This window comes from Apodemus sylvaticus, chromosome 1 (assembly GCF_947179515.1).
Source record: "Apodemus sylvaticus chromosome 1, mApoSyl1.1, whole genome shotgun sequence".
NCBI classification, from domain to species: Eukaryota; Metazoa; Chordata; class Mammalia; order Rodentia; family Muridae; genus Apodemus; species Apodemus sylvaticus.
This window is the reverse complement of record NC_067472.1, coordinates 50902234-50922448: the sequence shown is the minus strand read 5'-3', so window position 1 is coordinate 50922448 and position 20215 is coordinate 50902234. Positions and strand designations below refer to the sequence as shown.

The 20215-nt window shown below is 37.6% G+C and overlaps 2 protein-coding genes across 4 annotated transcripts in view; one reads left to right on the top strand and one right to left on the bottom strand.

The window, feature by feature from the left end:
* Dtx4 (deltex E3 ubiquitin ligase 4) overlaps positions 1–20215 on the bottom strand; it is an 852074-nt gene that overhangs the window by 632668 nt on the left and 199191 nt on the right. The gene's annotated exons all lie outside the window — the stretch shown is intronic.
* LOC127689854 (olfactory receptor 5AN1-like) lies at positions 15622–16560 on the top strand. Its single transcript, XM_052189416.1, has one exon. The coding sequence runs from the start codon at positions 15622–15624 to the stop codon at positions 16558–16560; it is 939 nt and encodes a 312-aa protein (XP_052045376.1).

Sequence of the window (20215 nt, the reverse complement as noted above, 5' to 3'; positions counted from 1 at the left end):
ACCCAGCCCTACAAAGGATAATAGGAAGAAAACACCAATACAAAGAGGGAAACTTCACCCTGGAAAATGTAAGATAGTAACCTTCTTTCATCAAACCCAGAAGAAGATAACCAATCAAATATAAAAGATAACATAAAAAATGACAGGAAGTAATAATTACTATTCCTTAATATCTCTTAACATCAATGGACTCAATTCCCAATAAAAAGACATAGACTAATGGGCTGGATACGTAAACAGGATCCTACATTTTGCTGCATACAGGAAACACACCTTAGTGTTAAAGACAAACACTACCTTAGAGTAAAAGGCTGGAAGACAAATTTACAAGCAAATGGTCTCAGGAAACAAGCTGGAGTAGCCATTCTAATATCAGATAAAATTGACTTTCAACCTGAAGTCATCAAAAGAGACACTGAGTTCTTGCTGGTCAAAGGAAAAAAACACCAAGAAGAACTCTCAATCCTGAACATCTATACTCCAAATGCAAAGGTACCCTCATTCATAAAAGAAACTTTACTAAAGTTCAAAGCACACATTGCACCTAACACCATAATTGTGGGTGACTTCAACACTGCACTTTCCTCAATGGACTGATCAGGAAAACAGAAACTAAACACGGACACAGTAAAACTAATTGAAGCTTTGAACCAATTAGAGTTAACAGATATATATAGAACATTTCACCCTAAAGCAAAAGAATATACCTTTTTCTCAGCACCTCATGGTACCTTCTCCAAAATCGATCATATAATTGGTCACAAGACAGACCTCAACAAATATAAGAAGATCAAAATAATGCCATGCCTCCTATCAGATCACTATGGAGTAAAAGTGATCTTCAATAGCAACAAAAACAACAAAAGCCCACATACACATGGAAGCTGAACAATACTCTACTCAATGATACCTTGGTCAAGGAAGAAACAATGAAAGAAATCAAAGACTTTTTAGAATTTAATGAAAATGAAGACATAACATACTCAAATCTATGGGACACAATGAAAGCAGTGCTAAGAGGAAAACTTATAGCCCTGAGTGCCTCCAAAAATAAAATGGAGAGAGAGCATACACTAGCAGCTTAATGACACACCTGAAAGCCCTGGAGCAAAAAGAAGTGAATTCACCCAGGAGGAGTAGAAGGCAGGAAATCATCAAACTCAGGGCTGAAATCAATCAAGTAGAAACTAAGAGAACCATACAAAGAATCAACAAAACCAGGAGCTGGTTCTTTGAGAAAATCAACAAGATAGATAAACCTTTAGGCAGACTAACCAAAGGGCACAGAGACAGTATCCAGATTAACAAACTTAGAAATGAAAAGGGAGATATAACAACAGAAACTGAGGAAATCCAAAAAATCATCAGATCTTACTACCAAAGCCTATACTCAACACAACTGGAGAATCTGGAGGAAATGGACAATTTGCTAGACAGATACCAAACACCAAAATTAAATCAGGATCAAATAGATCATAAAACAGTCCCATAACCCCTAAAGAAATAAAAGGGGTCATAGAAAGTCTCCCAACCAAAAAAAGCACGGGACCAGATGGCTTCAGTGCAGAATTCTATCAGACCTTCAAAGAAGATCTAACACCAATACTCTTCAAACTGTTCCACAAAATAGAAACAGAAGGAACACTACCCAACTCATTCTACGAAGCCACAATTACACTGATATCAAAACCACACAAAGATCCAATAAAGAAAGAGAACTTCAGGCCAATTTCCCTTATGAATATCGAGGTAAAAATACCCAATAAAATTCTTGCCCACCAAATCCAAGAACACATCAAAACGATCATCCACCACGTTCAAGTGAGCTTCATCCCAGGGATGCAGGCATGGTTCAATATACAGAAATCTATCAATGCAATCCACTACATAAACAAACTCAAAGAAAAAAACTATATGATCATTTCATTAGATGCTGAAAAAGCATTTGACAAAATTCAGCATCCTTTCATGCTAAAAGTCTTGGAAAGAACAGGAATTCAAGGCCCATACCTAAACATAATTAAAGCAATATGCAGCAAACTGGAAGCCAACATCAAACTAAATGGAGAGAAACTTGAAGTAATCCCACTAAAATCAGGGACTAGAAAAGGCTGCCCTCTCTCTCCATATATTTTCAATATAGTACTTGAAGTTCTAGCTAGAGCAATTAGACAACATAAGGAGGTCAAAGGGATTCAAATTGGAAAGGAAGAAGTCAAATTATCACTATTTGCAGATGACATGATAGTATACTTAAGTGACCCAAAAACTCCACCAGAGAACTCCTACAGCTGATAAGCAACTTTAGCAAAGTAGCAGTTTATAAAATCAACTCAAGCAAATCAGTTGCCTTCCTATACTCAAAGGATAAGCAGGCTGAGAAAGAAGTTAGGGAAATGACACCCTTCACAATAGCCACAAACAGTATAAAGTATCTTGGTGTGACTCTAACCAAACAAGTGAAAAATATTTACGACAAGAACTTCAGGTCTCTGAAGAAGGAAATCAAAGAATACGTCAGAAAATGGAAAAATCTGCCATGCTTGTGGATTGGCAGGATTAATATAGTTAAAATGGCCATCTTGCCAAAAGCAATATACAGATTCAATGCAATCCCTATCAAAATCCCAACTCAGTTCTTCACAGAGTTAGAAAAAGCAATTCTCAAATGCATCTGGAATAACAACAACAACAACAACAAAAACCCAGGATAGCTAAACCTATTCTCCACAGTAAAAAAAACTTCTGGGGGAATTAGTATCCCAGACCACAAACAATACTACAGAGCAATAGTTTTCAAAACTGCATGGTACTGGCACAGGGACAGGCAAGTGGACCAATGGAATAGAATTGAAGACACAGAAATGAATCCACATACCTATGGTCACTTGATCTTCGACAAAGGAGCGGAAAACATCCAGTGGAAAAAAGATAGCCTTTTCAACAAACGGTGCGGGCTCAACTGGAGGCCAGCATGCAGGAGAATGGGAATTGATCCATTCTTATCTCCTTGTACTAAGCTCAAATCCAAGTGGATCAAGAACATTCACATAAAACCAGACACACTTAAACTAATAGAAAAGAAACTGGGGAAAACCCTTGAGGGCATAGGCACAGGGGAAAAGTTCATGAACAGAACACCAATAGCTTATGCTCTAAGATCAAGAATTGACAAATGGGATCTCATAAAATTACAAAATTTCTGTAAGTCAAAGGACACCATCAAACGGCCAAATCGGCAACCAACAAATTGGGAAAAGATCTTCAGCAACCCTAAATCTGATAGAGGGCTAATATCCAATATATACAAAGAACTCAAGAAGTTAGACCCCAGGGAATCAAATAACCCTATTAAAAAATGGGGTAGAGACCTAAACAAAGAATTTTCACCTGAAGAAATTTGGATGGCTGAGAAGCACCTTAATAAATGCTCAACATCATTAGCCATTAGGGAAGTGCAAATCAAAACAACCCTGAGATTTCACCTCACACCAGTCAGAATGGCTAAGGTTACAAACTCAGGAGACAGCAGATGTTGGTGAGGATGTGGAGAACGAGGAACACTCCTTCACTGCTGGTGAGATTGTAAGATGGTACAACCACTCTGGAAATCTGTCAGGAGTTTCCTAAGAAAACTGGACATGACACTTCCGGAGGACCCTGCTATACCTCTCCTGGGTATATACCCAGAGGATTCCTAAGCATGCAATAAGGACACATGTTCCACTATGCTCGTAGCAGCCTTATTTATAATAGCCAGAAGCTATTATAAATTATGGAAAGAACCCAGATATCCCTCAATGGAGGAATGGATAAAAAAAATGTGGTATATATACACAATGGAGTACTATTCAGCAATTAAAAACAATGAATTCATGAATTTTTTTGGCAAATGGATGGAACTGGAAAATATCATCCTAAGCGAGGTAACGTAATCACAAAAGAATACACATGGAATGTAATCATTGATAAGTGGATATTAATTAGCCCTGAAGCTCTGAATACTGAAGATACAATTAGCATATCAAATGATTCCCATGAAGAAGGAAGAAGAAGGCCCTGATCCTGGAAAGGCTTGATCCAGCATTGTAGGGGAGTACCAGGACAGAGAAAAGGGAGGGGGAAAGATAGGAGAATGGATGGAAAGAAGAGGACTTATGGGACATACAGGGCGGGGGTGGGTGGGGCTGGGAAAGGGGAAAGCTTTTAGAATGTAAACAAAGAATATAGAAAACAAATTTTAAAAAAAAGAAGAGAGTTTACTTTGGTGCATCTGGTTGAAAACAGTGGCAGGAGCTTGAAGCAGTGCATCATATTGAATTCACACTCAGAAAGGAGAAAGAAGTGAATGTTGCCAATAATCTGGCTTTATCTTCCTCTGATTTTTTCATTTCTAAATTTTTTATTATATATTTGCTTTATTTACATTTCAAATGTTAACCCTTTTCCATGTCATCCTACCAAAAACCTCCTATGCCACACCCTTCTCACCCTCCCCTACCCCAATTTCCTGACATGCATCCCCCTATTCCGGGGAATCAAGCCTTCACAAAACCAATGGCCTCTCCTCTCATTGATTTCTGAAATGGTCATCATCTGCGACTTATGTAGCTGGAGCCATGGGACCCTCCATGTATACTCTTTGGTTGATGGTTTAGTCCCTGGTAGCTCTGGTGGTACTGGTTGGTACATATTATTGTTCCTCCTACAGAGCTGCAAACCTTTTCAGCTCCTTGGGTCCTCTCTCATGCTGTTTCATTGGGGGACCCTATTCTCATTCTATTGGTTGGCTTTGAGTCATGGGTATTTTGATCCACTTTCCAATAAGGATCAAAGTATCCACACTTTGGTCTTCCTTCATCTTGAGCTTCATGTGGTCTGTGAGTTGTATCTTCGGTATTCTGAGTTTTTGGGCTAATATCCACTTATCAGCAATTGCATACTGTCTGTTCTTTTGTGATTGGGTTACCTCACTCAGGATAATAGTTTCTAGCTATGTAACATTTGTACCTGTCCTGGAACTTGCTTTGTAGACTAGGCTATCCTCAAACTCACAGAGGTTTGCCTTCCTTTGTCCCCTGAATGCTAGGATTGAATGCATGTACCACTATTCCTGTATAACATTTCAATTATTAACATCTAGTCTCCAAACACAAAGGCACCCAAGTTTGTAAAACAGACATGAATGTGACTAAAATAACATATTAACCCCAATAGTGATAGCAGAAACTCATACCATACACTCCCCATTGTACAGGTAATCTAGACAAACACTAAACAGGTACTCTGAAACTAGCACATTATGAAACAAATGGACCTAACAGATTATGTACAAAATATTTCACTCAAAGACAAAACAATATTATTTCTTCTGTGCACCCCATGTGCTTTCTCCAAAATTGACAATACATAAAGCAGGTCTCAACAGAAACAAGAAAATTAACACAACTCCCTGCATCCTATCAGACCAAAACAGAGTAAAAGTAGATATTAGCAAAAACAGAAACAACAAAAAGCTTACAAACACATGGAAATTGAACAAATTTTATTGAATAAAAAGTGGGCCAAGAAAGAAATAAGAAAATAAGAAACAAAATTAAAGACTTCCTAGAATTCAATGAAAATGAGTACACAACACACAGCATACATAGCCTTGTAGGACATGATGTTGGTGGTGCTAAGAGGAAATTTCACAGACAAGAACTAGGTAAAGGAGGAGGAAGAGAAGGAAGAGGAGAAGGAAGAAGAGGAAGAAGAGGAGGAAGAGAAGGAGGAGGAGGAAGAGGAGGAAGAAGAAGAAGAAGAAGAAGAAGAAGAAGAAGAAGAAGAAGAAGAAGAAGAAGAAGAAGAAGAAGAGGAGGAGGAGGAGGAGGAGGAGGAGGAGGAGGAGGAGGAGGAGGAGGAGGAGGAGGAGGAGGAGGAGGAGGAGGAGGAGACCTGCCAGAACCGTCAGGACACAGGAACCAAGGAAGAGCCAGGGACAATATCCTTCTGTTTTCCATCTGCACCCCAGAGATGACCCTGTGCTACAGCTCTCAATACCCAACTTCTTCCCAGACAGAACTGGTCTCCCAGGAGTTCTGACGCACAGGCTTTCAGGAGAGACAAGCCACAGTCAGAGACAGCAAGACCTACTAACACCACAGATAACCAGATGGCCAGAGGCAAAGGCAAGAACATAGGCAACATAAACAAAGTCTACTTGGCATCATCAGAAACAAGTTGTCCCACCACAGTGAGCTCTTGATACCCCAACACACCAGAAAAGCAATGAAGATGATGATAGAGGACATTAAGAATGATGTAACTCCCTTAATGAAATACAGGAGAACACAGGTAAACAGAAAACCTTAAAGAGGAAACACAAAAATCCTTTAAAGAATTACAGGAAAATGTAACTGCCCACAGTTACATCGAACGGGTTACCTGGAAGGGAAGCTGGGGATGTATGGGAAGGCAGCGAGAAGTGAACAAGACCAAGACAAAAGTTGCTGATCAAGTTCTCAAGGTTTAATGAAGGACTCAGAATTAAAAGTTTCAGGTAAGACCCTTCCAATTTCCAGGGTATGTTCAGGGGAACTGGTCTGATTGTTTACTACTGCTCAGATGGCTGGGCAGGTTGCCTGCTTAATTCAGGAATTTGTAGATCTTTAAGAACAAGGATCTTGGTCTGAGTGCTCCACCCTAGGTGGAGGGGATTATGGCTAACACAGGAATTTCCACTCAAAGGCTGGGAGAGGAAGGCACAGGAAAACACAACCAAACAAGTGAAGGAATTAAACAAAATTATCTGGGATCTAAAAATGGAGAGGGAAACAATAAAGAAATCACAAAGTGTAACAACCCTAGAGATAGAAAACCTAGGAAAGAGATCAGGAATCAAAGATGCAAAGCATCACCAACAGAATACAAGAGACAGAAGAGAGAATCTCTGGTGTAGAAGATACCATAGAAAACATTGACATAACAGTTAAAGAAAATACAAAATGTAAAAAGCTCCTAACCCAAAACAACCAGGAAATCCAGGACACAATGAAAAGAGCAAAACTAAGGATAATAGGTAGAGAAGTGAGAGACGCTTTCCAACTTAAAGCTCCATTAATATTTCCAGAAATTTATAGAAGAAAACTTCCCTAACTTAAAGAAAGAGACGCCCATAAACATACAAGAGGCCTGCAGAACTCCAAATAATTGGACCAGAAAAGAAATTTCTCCCATCACATAATAGTCAAAAACACCACAAAACAAAGAATATTAAGAGAAGTAAGGGGAAAAGGTCAAGTTACATACAAAGGCACACCTATCAGAATTACACCAGACTTCTCACCAGAGACAATAAAAGCTAAAAGATCCTGCACAGATGTCATCCAGACCCTAAGAGAACATAAATGCCAGCCCTGGCTACTATACCCAGCAAAACTCTTAATTACCATAGATGGAGAAACAAAGATATTCCATGACAAAAACAAATTTACACAATATCTTTCCACAAATCCAGCCCTACAAAGGATAATAGATGGGAAACACCAACACAAGTAGAAAAAGCAAGAAAGTAATCTTCTTCCAACAAAGCCAAAAGAAGATAGCCACACAAACATAAAATAACATAAAAAGTAACAGGAAGCAACAATCATTATTCCTTAATATCTCTTAACATCAGTGGACTGAATTCCCCAATAAAAAGACATAGACTAACAGACTGGATACATAAACAGGACCCAACATTTTGCTGCCTACAGGAAATGCACCTCAGTGACAAAGACAGCACTGCTTCAGAGTAAAAGGCTGGAATGCAATTTTCCAAGCAAATTCTCCCAACAAACAAGCTGGAGTAGTCATTCTAATATCCAACAAAATCAACTTTGAACCAAAAGTTATCAAAAAAGATAATGAAGGACACATCATACTCATCAAAGGAAAAATCTAACAAGAAAAACTCTCAATTCTGAACATCTATGCTACAAATGCAAGGGCACCCACATTCATAAAAGAAACTCTACAGTTTAGAGCACACATTGCACCTCATATAATAATAGTGGGAAACCTCAAAATACCACTCTCATTAATGGACAGATCATGGAAATACAAACTCAACAGAGACATATTAAAACTAACAGAAGTTGTGGAAAAAATGAATTTAACAGATATCTATAGAACGTTTCATCCTAAAACAAGAGGTGTCTTAGCACCTCATGGTACCTTTTCCAAAGCTGACCATATAATCAGTTACAGAACAGGCATCAACAGATACAATCTGTTGTATCTGTTGATCCCATGCATCCTATAATAATCCCATGCATCCTATCAGATCACCTAGCTGGTCTTCAATAACAACAAAAACAACAGAAATCCCACATAAACATGAAAACTGAACAACACTCTACTCAATGATAACTTGGTCAAGGAAGAAATAAAGAAATTAAAGACTTTTTAGAATTTAATGAAAATGAAGGCACAACATATCCAAACGTATGGGATACAATGAAAGCAGTGCTAAAGGGAAAACTTAGCTCTGAGTGCCTCCAAAAATAAACTTGGGAGAGCATACACACCAGATATCAGCACACCTGAAAGCTCTAGAACACAAAGAAGCAAATACACCCAAGAGGAGTAGAAGGCAGGAAATAATCAAACTTAGGGCAGAAATCAACCAAATAGAAAGAACAAGAACTGTACAAAGAATCAACAAAACCAGGAGCTGGTTCTTTGAGAAAATCAACCAAGATAGATGAACCCTTAGCCAGAGTAACCAGAGGACACAGAGACAGTATCCAAATTAACAAAATCAGAAATGAAAATGGAGAGATAACAGGAGAAATTGAGGGAATTCAAAAAAATTATCAGATCCTATTTCAAATGCCTATGTTCAACAAACCTGGAAAATCTGGATGAAATGGATGATTTTCTAGACACGTACCAGGTACCAATGTTGTATCAGGATCAGATAAACCATAAACCATTTAAACAGTCCCATAACCCCTAAAGAAATAGATGCATTCATTAAAAGTCTACTACTAACAACAACAAACAAAAACAAACAAACAAACAAAACCAAAATAAAACAGCCCAGGACCAGATGGGTTTAGTGCAGAATTCTATCAGACCTTCAAAGAAGACCTAATAACAATACTCTTGAAACTATTCCACAAAATAGAAACAGAAGGAACAACACTACTAAATTCATTCAATGAAGCCACAGTTACACCGAGTATTCCCTTTTGGAGATGGAACAGTTTTTGTCTAATCAGGAACTTTTTACAGTTTCCTTTCACAGAGAACTTCAGAAGAGATTTTTTTCTACTTCTCTCATGCTTAATGTTCCAAATAGATTTAGTTAAGTGTATATTACTTTTAGCTTCAGAAGATATCATGTATATTTCAGAGGCATTTAACTATTATAAATTATTTTGATGAATTACAAAATGTCAATTTGGAGTTGTATATTTTAAAATAAATATTATTAGTTTAATAAAAATAAAATGATATATACAGTATTTAATTAGCTTTACTTACAATTAAAAATTACACTCATACATATACACACACAATGATAATGATTATAGTTGATCTGAACTTTCAAAAATAAGGGTCACTTGGTGTGACTCTCACCAAACAAGTGAAAGATCTGTATGACAGGAAGTTCAAGTCTTTAAAGAAAGAAATCAAAGAAGACCTCAGAAGATGGAAAAATCTTCCATGCTCTTGGATTGGCAGGATTAATATAGTAAAAATGGTCATCTTGTCAAAAACAATCTACAGACTCAATGCAATCCCCATCAAAATCCCAACTCAAATCTTCATAGACTTAGAAAGAGCAATTCTCAAATTCATCTGGAATAACAAAAAATCCAGGATAGCTAAAGCTATTCACAACAATAAAAGAACTTCTGGGGGAATCAGTATCCCCGACCTCAAGCAGTACTACAGAGCGATTGTGTTAAAAACTGCTTGTTATTGGTACAGTGACAGGCAAGTAGATCAATGGAATAGTATTGAAGACCCAGAAATGAACCCACAGAATTATGATCACATGATTTTTGATAAAGGAGCTACAACCATCCAGTGGAAAAAAGATAGCCTTTTCAACAAATGGTGCTGGTTCAACTAGAGATCAGCATGCAAAAGAATGCAAATTGATCCATTCTTATCTTCTTGTACTAAGCTCAAGTTAAGTGGATCAAGAACCTACACTGAAACTAATAGAAAAAAAAAACTGTGGAAGACTCTTGAGGACATGGGCACAGGGGAAAATTTCCTCAACAGAACACCAATAGCTTAAGCTCTAAGATCAAGAATTGACAAATGGGACCTCACTAAACTACAAAGTTTCTGTAAGGCAAAGGACATTGTCAAAAGGACAAAATAGCAACCAACAAATTGGGAAAAGATCTTTACCAACACTACATCTGACAGAGGGCTTATATCCAATATATACAAAGAACTCAAGAAGGTAGACTCCAGAGAGCCAAATATCCCCCTTAAAAATTGGGTACAGAGCTAAACAAAGAATTTTCACCTGAGGAATATCGAATGGCTGAGAAACACCTAAAGAAATGTTCAACATCCTTAGTCATCAGGGAAATGCAAATCAAAATAACCCTGAGATTTCACCTCACACCGGTCAGAATGGCTAAGATCAAAAACTCAGGAGAAAACAGGTGCTGGCATGGATGTGGAGAAAGAGGAACACTCTTCCACTGCTGGTGGGGTTGCAAGTTGATACTACCACTCTGGAAGTCAGTCTGGTGATTCCTCAGAAAACTGGGAATGATACTTCCAGAGGACCCTGCTAAACTACTCCTGGGCATATACCCAGAGGATTCCCCAGCATGTAATAAGGATACATGCTCCACTATGTTCATAGCAAGCCTATTTATGATAGCCAGAAGCTGGAAAGAACCCAGATGTCCCTCAATGGAGGAATGGATACAGAAAATGTGGTATATATACACAATGGAGTACTATTCATCCATTAGAAACAATGAATTTATGAAATTCTTAGACAAATGGATGGACCTGGAGAACATCATCCTAAGTGAGGTAACCGAGTCTCAAAAGAATACTCATGGTATGTACTCACTCACAGATATTAGCCTAGAAGCTTGGAATAACCAAGACACAATGCACATATCAAATGATGCCCAAGAAGAAGGAAGGAGTGGCCCCTGGTCCCGGAAAGGCTCAGTGAAGCAGTGTCAGGTAATATCAGGACAAGGAAGTTGGAAGGGGTGGATTGCAGAGCCTGGGGAGGGAAGAGAGCTTTTGGGACTTTCAGGGAGGGGGGATCTAGGAAAGGGAAAGTCAATTGAAATGTAAATAAAGAATATATTTAATAAAAAATAATATTAAAAAAATAAACATACAAAAACCAAAAATAAAACAAAAATAAAGGTCACAAACAGCATTATGTCATTAAAGAGAAGTAGGGAAGGGGTAGGGGGATAAAGAAGACACAATGCTGTCATCTAGAAGTCTACATGAGCTGAAGACTCATGCCTACAATTTTATGAGGAAATAAATCATCTTATTTACTGTGTGTAGGGTGAAAATCAGCCAAGGTCATCAGAAAGCTAAGTAAAAAACTCATTGGCGAATTGGAGTCCTTAGATATGGCTAACTGAGAACTAATAACCACAGCCCATTTATGGGTGAAAGTTGGATAGCCAGGATTGAAAGCCTTAAAATCTTTGGGCACGGGGACCAACCCAAACTCAGACCTTGCCATGTCTACCCTCTAAAAGTGACCCATAATTAGCATTCTCTTTGTCCTTTCATCTGGGCTTCTGATAAAGCCTTGGGTCATCCTGGAATCCAAAATAGTTGACATTATGTTACATTCAGTAGTGACCTACCAGGCAGCATGGGTTTACTGATACAATAATGGCTTTACTTTTATAGAAGTGACCGGTCACTTTCTGATGGAAAAAACAGGTCTATTTTGCATAAGGGAATTCATGTTTAGTACTAGTATACCTAATATAAAACTGAAAAAAAAAAAAAGCCCACAGCCAGGGATGTCATAGACTGTGAGAAAAATCAAAGAAGAAAGGCAAAATAAATAAATAAATAAATAAATAAATAAATAAAAAATAAAGGTTGTTGGAACCAGAGACCAGGGACTCATGTTAGTAGATTCTATAGAGATGACAGGGAGACATAGACCAATGAATTTTCAACAATATGCTTACTAGAACAAGGCCAGCATATTGTCAATATTAGTGGACTTACCAATGCGTACATGGGAAATTCCACATAGCCAGACACCTAGATGAAGAAGTAGACATTTATAATGAATTTTTTTCATGAGGGACTAGAAGTGTAGAATAATATACTGGAAAAATTTGCAAGGCATAGCAGAACGTATAACCTGCATGCTACATAGAAACATGATGTGGATCCTGCACAATGCTAATGTGACTTTAGTATCTCTATGAGAGTACTCTATGAACTAGAAGCTACTATTAGATCCATTTGGTGGGCAACAGGAGAGAGGCCTGAGGATCCTAATTTACACAAAGTTGCACAAGCTGTAAGCCAGAATTCTATTGGAGTTCTGTGAAAGCAACATTCAAAGTCATAATATTAAGTCCCTAGAGTGTTAGAGAACTAATCTATGTCTCTCATTTGGAATTACCTCTCATGTTCATGGAGGCAATATTACTGTTAGGATGATTGGCTTAGGTTAGGCGTTTGAAGAAATAAATGTCTGTGTAGCTTTAAAAATGCATTGTGAATAGGGTAGTGTATGCAACTGCAAACAACTGTTATTCAGCTAGGTGACTGTACCACTAGGGTCAAATCCTTTAACATCTCTGATCACCTGATTGCAACCTAATAGTTGAGATTCTGAGGATGAGAAGATTTCCTATATCCTTTTTACAAATAGCCCTTGGGTCTGTAGAGTCACAACCCTGAGATCATTAAAGGACCGGTGGAAATTGGAGAATTGATACATGTGGCAAAGTGGGCCTGAACTCATTAGGGAAGTCAGCCTAGCAACTATTACACCAGAGAGTAAGTATCTGTGGTATTTCCCTATAATTGGCTTTGCTCCTTCCAGCTGAACTCTCAACAGAATCCCAGTGTTATTGTCTCCGTTGCTGTGAATCGATAACTAAGTCCATGGCTGAAAGCATCCACTAAGAAGAACCATTGCACTCAATGCAAAAGTACATAGAAAGAAAAATAGGTACTTAGAACCTTCCAAAAGAACCACATCTTCTTCCAGGATTGGAGTTGGAGCTAAATGTCAAGACTTTGAATGTAGAAACTATGTACTGTTAAGACCTGTGCAGTTTTTAATGTAGGAATTAAATAGGACAAGGGATTTAGATATTTATCTCATCCATCCATCTCCCCTCACCTCTTTCAAACTTTCCTACTCTAAAAACCATTTTCCTTCTCTTTATCTGGATTAGTGAATTCAGTCAATAGAATTATCTCAAACATAAAAATCTGCATTAATTTGGTGCATGATGTGAGTTAAATGCTTAAATATCTTACTGTGACATTTATTGCCTTCTGTTTGTTCATTTGTATTACAAGGGAATAGGGGGATCTTCAACCTACAGAAACAGTGAATGTCAACCCTGACAGTTGTGTAGGCTTCCAGAGAGACCTGAATCAAAACAAACTTAACTTTGTTTCAGGAAACTTGGTTGAGATAAAAATATGCTTGCCTACAATTCCCCTTGTCTTCATCATTGGGATAATATTTATTTTTCTTTTTCAAAATTCTGCCTTAATAATGAGAACTTGTTCTTTGTAGAAAAACACAGCTTGATCCATAACTTTTGGTTAGCTAATGGTGGTAAGGTAAGTGTAACTTCTTTTGTCTTTTTGGAAGGACTCAAACAGCTTTTTGTTGTTCTCCTAGGTTGTGCTGGTAAGTCTGAGACTACCAGGATGACAAAGCAGATATCCAAACTCAGACAACAGGAACAGTCAGTAGGGGCCTGAATGTCAGCCTTCTGTCTTCTTTAACTTAAATCACTTGTTAATCAATAGCATTCTCTGCTTCACCTGGTTTTGTGCTTAACACAAAAATGGATCACATCTTTGTCAGGTCAACGCTGGGAAACATCTCCATTAGCTACTTGTACCTAATGAAGTTTGGATTCAAGGTTTACATCAGGATACTTTCCTTCTCTAGTAGTCCAGACAGATGGTAAACACAGGAAATATACTTATCAAAGACAGTGAGTATATTCAGAATTACCCCTTTACCAATTTGAAAAATTATCAAAAAAAATATTACTGGGAAGAAAAATATGAATCCACATTTCCCCAATCTCTTCTGGAGATAATGGACTACAAAGAATACATCAAAGCTTGGCAACTCATGTTCCCAGAATGCAAGTTAAAAAAAATGGTGAAATCTATTGCAGGTGATGGATCAAGAGTTTCCCAGAATTAAAGACATTAAGTCACTGTTTCTAGGATGCTCATAATCCTCCCAGGAAAATTGGGGTTCAAGAACACTAGTGCTCAGTTTGTTAGGAAAAGAGAAAATTTAGTTATCTTAAGCAGCTTAGACAAATTCATAGTGCATGGGTCATCACACCTAAGCCTCTTGTTCTGAACCTTGATCACATTCACGCTATGGTGTTTATGGTTTAGGGTTAGGGTTAGGGTTAGGGTTAGGGTTAGGGTCCAACTAACAAAAATACTGTGAAACTGAGATAATCTTTCCTTAAAGCCAGAAATGAACTACCCAATTCCAGATTGGGTGTTTCATTGGAAGACTTCCGAAGATTTAGTCCATGAATTTATTGGGTACACAAGAATATTTATATCACAATTTTAAGTTATATAATATTCCAGGGTACTTTCAAAATGTTTAATTATATTAGCAAAGCATTTGATAAATTCTTATGAATAGAGGAACTTTTCCTAAATGAAAAAGATAGTAAAATTATTAAGTCATAATCTAGGCTATAAATCAGTTTTATATTTATTTTGAGAGAACAAAACTTACACCCTCATGAGACTGAAGCAGCAATCACATTCAGAAGTATTAGCAAACCAATAATGCTACTTATTTCAATCACTCACATCTACCATCTATTTCATTTTAAGTTATATAATATTCCAGGGTACTTTCAAAATGTTTAATTATATTAGCAAAGCATTTGATAAATTCTTATGAATAGAGGAACTTTTCCTAAATGAAAAAGATAGTAAAATTATTAAGTCATAATCTAGGCTATAAATCAGTTTTATATTTATTTTGAGAGAACAAAACTTACACCCTCATGAGACTGAAGCAGCAATCACATTCAGAAGTATTAGCAAACCAATAATGCTACTTATTTCAATCACTCACATCTACCATCTATTTCATAAGCTCAGAAATTTCATGGTTTCATTAATAAATGTTTTCAGTCAATCTTTAACTATCTTTTTAAATCCTCATGACATTATATGAATCAGGTAAGATCTTGAAAATGAGCAGGATTACACTGACAGCTGGAAAGGAAATACTGGGTTCTTTCTATGGAAAGACAATGGAGTGTTTCTCCTGCTCAGATTCAGAGGAAGAGATAGGAAATATTATTATTTTGCTTGAATCAATGATGTGTTCTTTTCTCCTCCAAAGTACTAACTAGGATCACAGAGGCAATGATTACAGGAAGAAACATTACTGAAATTACCCAATTCATCCTCCTAGGATTCTCCGATTTTCCCCAAATCACAGCACTGCTCTTTGTTATGTTCCTCATCCTGTATATTACAACGCTGACCTGGAACCTATGCCTAATTGTTTTAATAAGGATGGATTCCTACCTCCATACACCTATGTACTTCTTCCTCAGTAATCTGTCCTTTATAGACATCTGCTATATCACTTCTACAGTCCCAAAGATGCTTTCCAACCTCTTCCAGGAAAAGCAAACTATCAGCTTTGTGTGTTGCATAGGGCAATACTTTGTGTTTTCCACTATGGGACTGAGTGAATCTTGCCTCATGACAGCCATGGCCTATGACAGGTATGCTGCCATTTGTAACCCTCTTCTCTACTCATCAATCATGTCACCCAGCCTCTGTGCTCAGATGGTGATGGGCAGCTATACGGCAGGACTCATAGGTTCTGTATCTCAGGTGTGTGCCTTGCTGCAGCTCCACTTCTGTGGACCCAATGTCATCAGACATTTCTTCTGCGACCTGCCCCAGTTGTTAAATCTATCCTGCACTGACACTTTCTTTGCACAGGTAGTACTTTTCATAGTAACAATGTTGTTTTGTCTTACAAATGCCTTAGCCATCGTGATATCCTATGGTTATATCCTCTTGTCCATCATGAAGATCACTTCAGCAAAGGGCAGGTCCAAGGCCTTTAATACCTGTGCTTCTCACCTGACAGCTGTTTCCCTATTCTACACCTCCAGTGCTTTTGTCTATTTGAGTTCTAGCTCTGGTGGCTCCTCCAGCTTTGACAGATTTGTGTCTGTCTTCTACACTATGTTGATTCCTATGTTGAACCCTTTGGTGTATAGTCTAAGGAACAAGGAAATCAAAGATGCTGTGAAAAGGTTACAGAAGAAGCTGGGATGCTGCTAATAAAATAGTCTGAGATTTCTGACACATTTTCCCTACAACCTACCTACTTACATGGAAAAAAGGACTGTGACTGATTTGCTGCTACTGAAACGTAATCCTTGTATGTTCTGAAGATTATCTTTTTCAAGTTACATCAGAAATAGATTCATATTTCATTATTTGTTCATTATTTCACTGTATTTGTGGAACAAGAAAATTTATAAATTTTGGCTGTTGCAATTAAAGACTTTTCAGCCCTGGGTCCAGTCCTTACAGAAGGCTGTAAGCATCCCTGGGTTGAGAAGTCTTGTCACACAAATGACCCAATTCAGTGGAATAAAGGTTTGATGACACCAAGGTTGCTCTTTGTTTCTGAACAAGAAACTTCCTGTTAGAAGGAATAAAATTAACATTGACTTGGTTGGGCCTCCTGGGAATAAACAACTTCTGGCAGTTAAAGTGTTTCTAAGGTAAAGGAATGCTAATTATCTTTGAAATTTGAGATCTTATTCTTGTTTCCACAAGCTACTGGGTAAAAGAAAAAGATATAGACTAAGACTTCATAAAAGATGAAAAAAATGGTTTGTTCATTTACTGTGAATGTGATTATTTGATTTTTTTAAAATATTTTTATTTTCTATATCTTTGTTTACATTCCAAATAATTTCCCCTTTCCCAGATATCCCTCCCCATATGTCCCATAAACCTTCTTCTCTCCATCCATTCTCCAATCACCTCCCTCCTTTTTCTCTGTCTTTATATTCCCCTCCAATGCTAGATCAATCCTTTCCAGGATCAGGACCCTCTTCATCCTCTTCACGGAGTCATTTGTTATGCGATTTGTGCCTTGGGTATTCAGAGCTTCTGGGCTAATTAATATCCACTTATCGGAGACTGCATCCCATGTGTATTCTTTTGTGATTGGGTTACGTCACTTAGGATGATATTTTCCAGATCAAACCATTTGCCTAAAAATTTTGTGAATTCATTGTTTCTAATTGCTGAGTAGTATTCCATTGTGTAAATATACCACATTTTCTGTATCCATTCCTCCTTTGAGGGAGGGTTCTTTCCAGCTTCTGGCTATTATAAATAAGGCTGCTATGAACATAATAGAGCATGTGTCTTTATTGCATGCCGGGGAATCCTTTGGGTATTTGCCCAGGAGATGTATAGCAGGGTCCTCTGGAAGTGTCATGTCCAGTTTTCTGAGGAACCGCCAGACTGATTTCCAAAAGGCTATATTTTTTCCACTGGATGTTTTCAGCTCCTTTGTCAAAGATTAAGTTACCATAGGTGTGTGGATTCATTTCTGGATCTTCAATTCTATTCCCATTGGTCCACTTGTCTGTCACTGTGCCAATACCATGCAGTTTTTAATACTATTGCTCTTTAGTATTGCTTGAAGTCAGGGATACTGATTCCCCCAGAATTTCTTTTGTTGTTGAGAATAGTTTTAGCTATCCTGGGTTTTTCGTTATTCCAGATGAATTTGAGAATTGCTTTTTCTAACTCTGTGAAGAACTGAGTTGGGATTTTGATGGGGATTGCATTGAATCTGTAGATTGCTTTTGGCAAGTTTAAATAATGGCCATTTTAACTAAATTAATCTTGCAATCTAAGAGCATGGAAGATTTTTCCATTTTCTGAGGTCTTCTTTGATTTCCTTCTTCAGAGACCTGAAGTTTTTGTTGTATAGATCTTTCACTTGTTTGGTTAGAGTCACACCAAGATACTTTATATTGTTTGTGGTTATTGTGAAGGGTGTCATTTCCCTAACTTCTTTCTCAGCCTGCTTATCCTTTGAGTATAGGAAGGCAAATGATTTGCTTGAGTTGATTTTGTAACCAGCTACTTTGCTGAAGTTGTTTATCAGCTGTAGGAGTTCTCTGGTGGAGTTTTTTGGGTCACTTAAGTATACTATCATATCATCTGGAGATAGTGATAACTTGACTTCTTCCTTTCCAATTTGTATCCCCTTGACCTCCTTTTGTTGTCTAATTGCTCTAGCTAGAACTTCAAGTACTATATTGAAAAGATATGGAGAGAGAGGACAGCCTTGTCTAATCCTTGATTTTAGTGGGATTGCTTTAAGTTTCTCTCCATTTAGTTTGATGTTGGCTACCGGTTTGCTGTATATTGCTTTAACGATGTTTAGGTATGGGCCTTGAATTCCTGTTCTTTCCAAGATTTATAGCATGAAAGGATGCTGAATTTTGTCAAATGCTTTTTCTGCATCTAATGAGATGATCATATGGTTTTTTTCTTTTAGTTTGTTTATGTAGTGGATAGCAAATTGATGGATTTCCTTATATTGAACCATCCCTGCATCCCTGGGATGAAGCCTACTTGATCATGGTGGATGATCGTTTTGATGTGTTCTTGGATTCGGCTGTCAAGAATTTTATTAAGTATTTTTGCATCAATATTCATAAGGGAAATTGGCCTGAAGTTCTCTTTCTTTGTTGGATCTTTGTGTGGTTTTGGTATCAGCGTAATTGTGGCTTCATAGAACAAGTTGGGTAGAGTTCCTTCTCTTTCCAATTTGTGGAATAGTTTGAAGAGTATTGGTGTTAGGTCTTCTATGAAGGTCTGATAGAATTCTGCACTGAAGCCATCTGGTCCCATGCTTTTTTTGGTTGGGAGACTTTCTATGACCCCTTTTATTTCTTTAGGGGTTATGGGACTGTTTTATGATCTATTTGATCCTGATTTAGTTTTGGTGTCTGATATCTGTCTAGGAAACTGTCCATTTCCTCCAGATTCTCCAGTTGTGTTGAGTATAGGCTTTTGTAGTAGGATCTAATGATTTTTTGAATTTCCTCAGTTTCTGTTGTTATATCTCCCTTTTCGTTTCTAAGTTTGTTAATCTGGACACTGTCTGTGTGCCCTTTGGTTAGTCTGGCTAAGGGTTTATCTATCTTGTTGATTTTCTCAAAGAACCAGCTATTGGTTTTGTTGATTCTTTGTATGGTTCTCTTTGTTTCTACTTGATTGATTTCGGCCCTGATTTTGATGATTTCCTGCCTTCTACTCCTCCTGGGTGAAATAGCTTCTTTTTGTTCCAGGGCTTTCAGGTGTGTCATTAAGCTGTTAGTGTATGCTCTCTCCATTTTCTTTTTGGAGGCACTCAGGGCTATGAGTTTTCCTCTTAGCACTGCTTTCATTGTGTCCCATAGATTTGCGTCTGTTGTGTCTTCATTTTCATTAAGTTTTAAAAAGTTTTTAATTTCTTTCTTTATTTCTTCCTTGCCCAAGGTCTCATTGAGTAGAATATTGTTCATTTTCCACGTTTATGTGGGGTTTCTGTTGTTTTTGTTGCTATTGAAGACCACTTTTACTCCATAGTGATCTGATAGGAGGCATGCGATTAGATCGATCTTCTTATATTTGTTGAGGTCTGTCTTGTGACCAATTACATGGTCGATTTTGGAGAAGGTACCATGAGGTGCTGAGAAAAAGGTATATTCTTTTGCTTTAGGATAAAATGCTCTCTATATATCTGTTAAATCTAATTGGTCCAAAGCTTCAATTAGTTTCACTGTGTCCCTGTTCAATTTCTGTTTTCTTGATCGGTCCATTGAGAAAAGTGCAGTGTTGAAGTCACCCACAATTATTTTGTTAGGTGAAATGTGTGCTTTGAGCTTTAGTAAAGTTTCTTTTATGAATGAGGGTG

What these genes read in the sequence shown, in the direction of transcription:
- LOC127689854 (XM_052189416.1), top strand. Translation starts at nt 15,622, where the DNA reads ATGATTACAGGAAGAAACATTACTGAAATTACCCAATTCATCCTCCTA.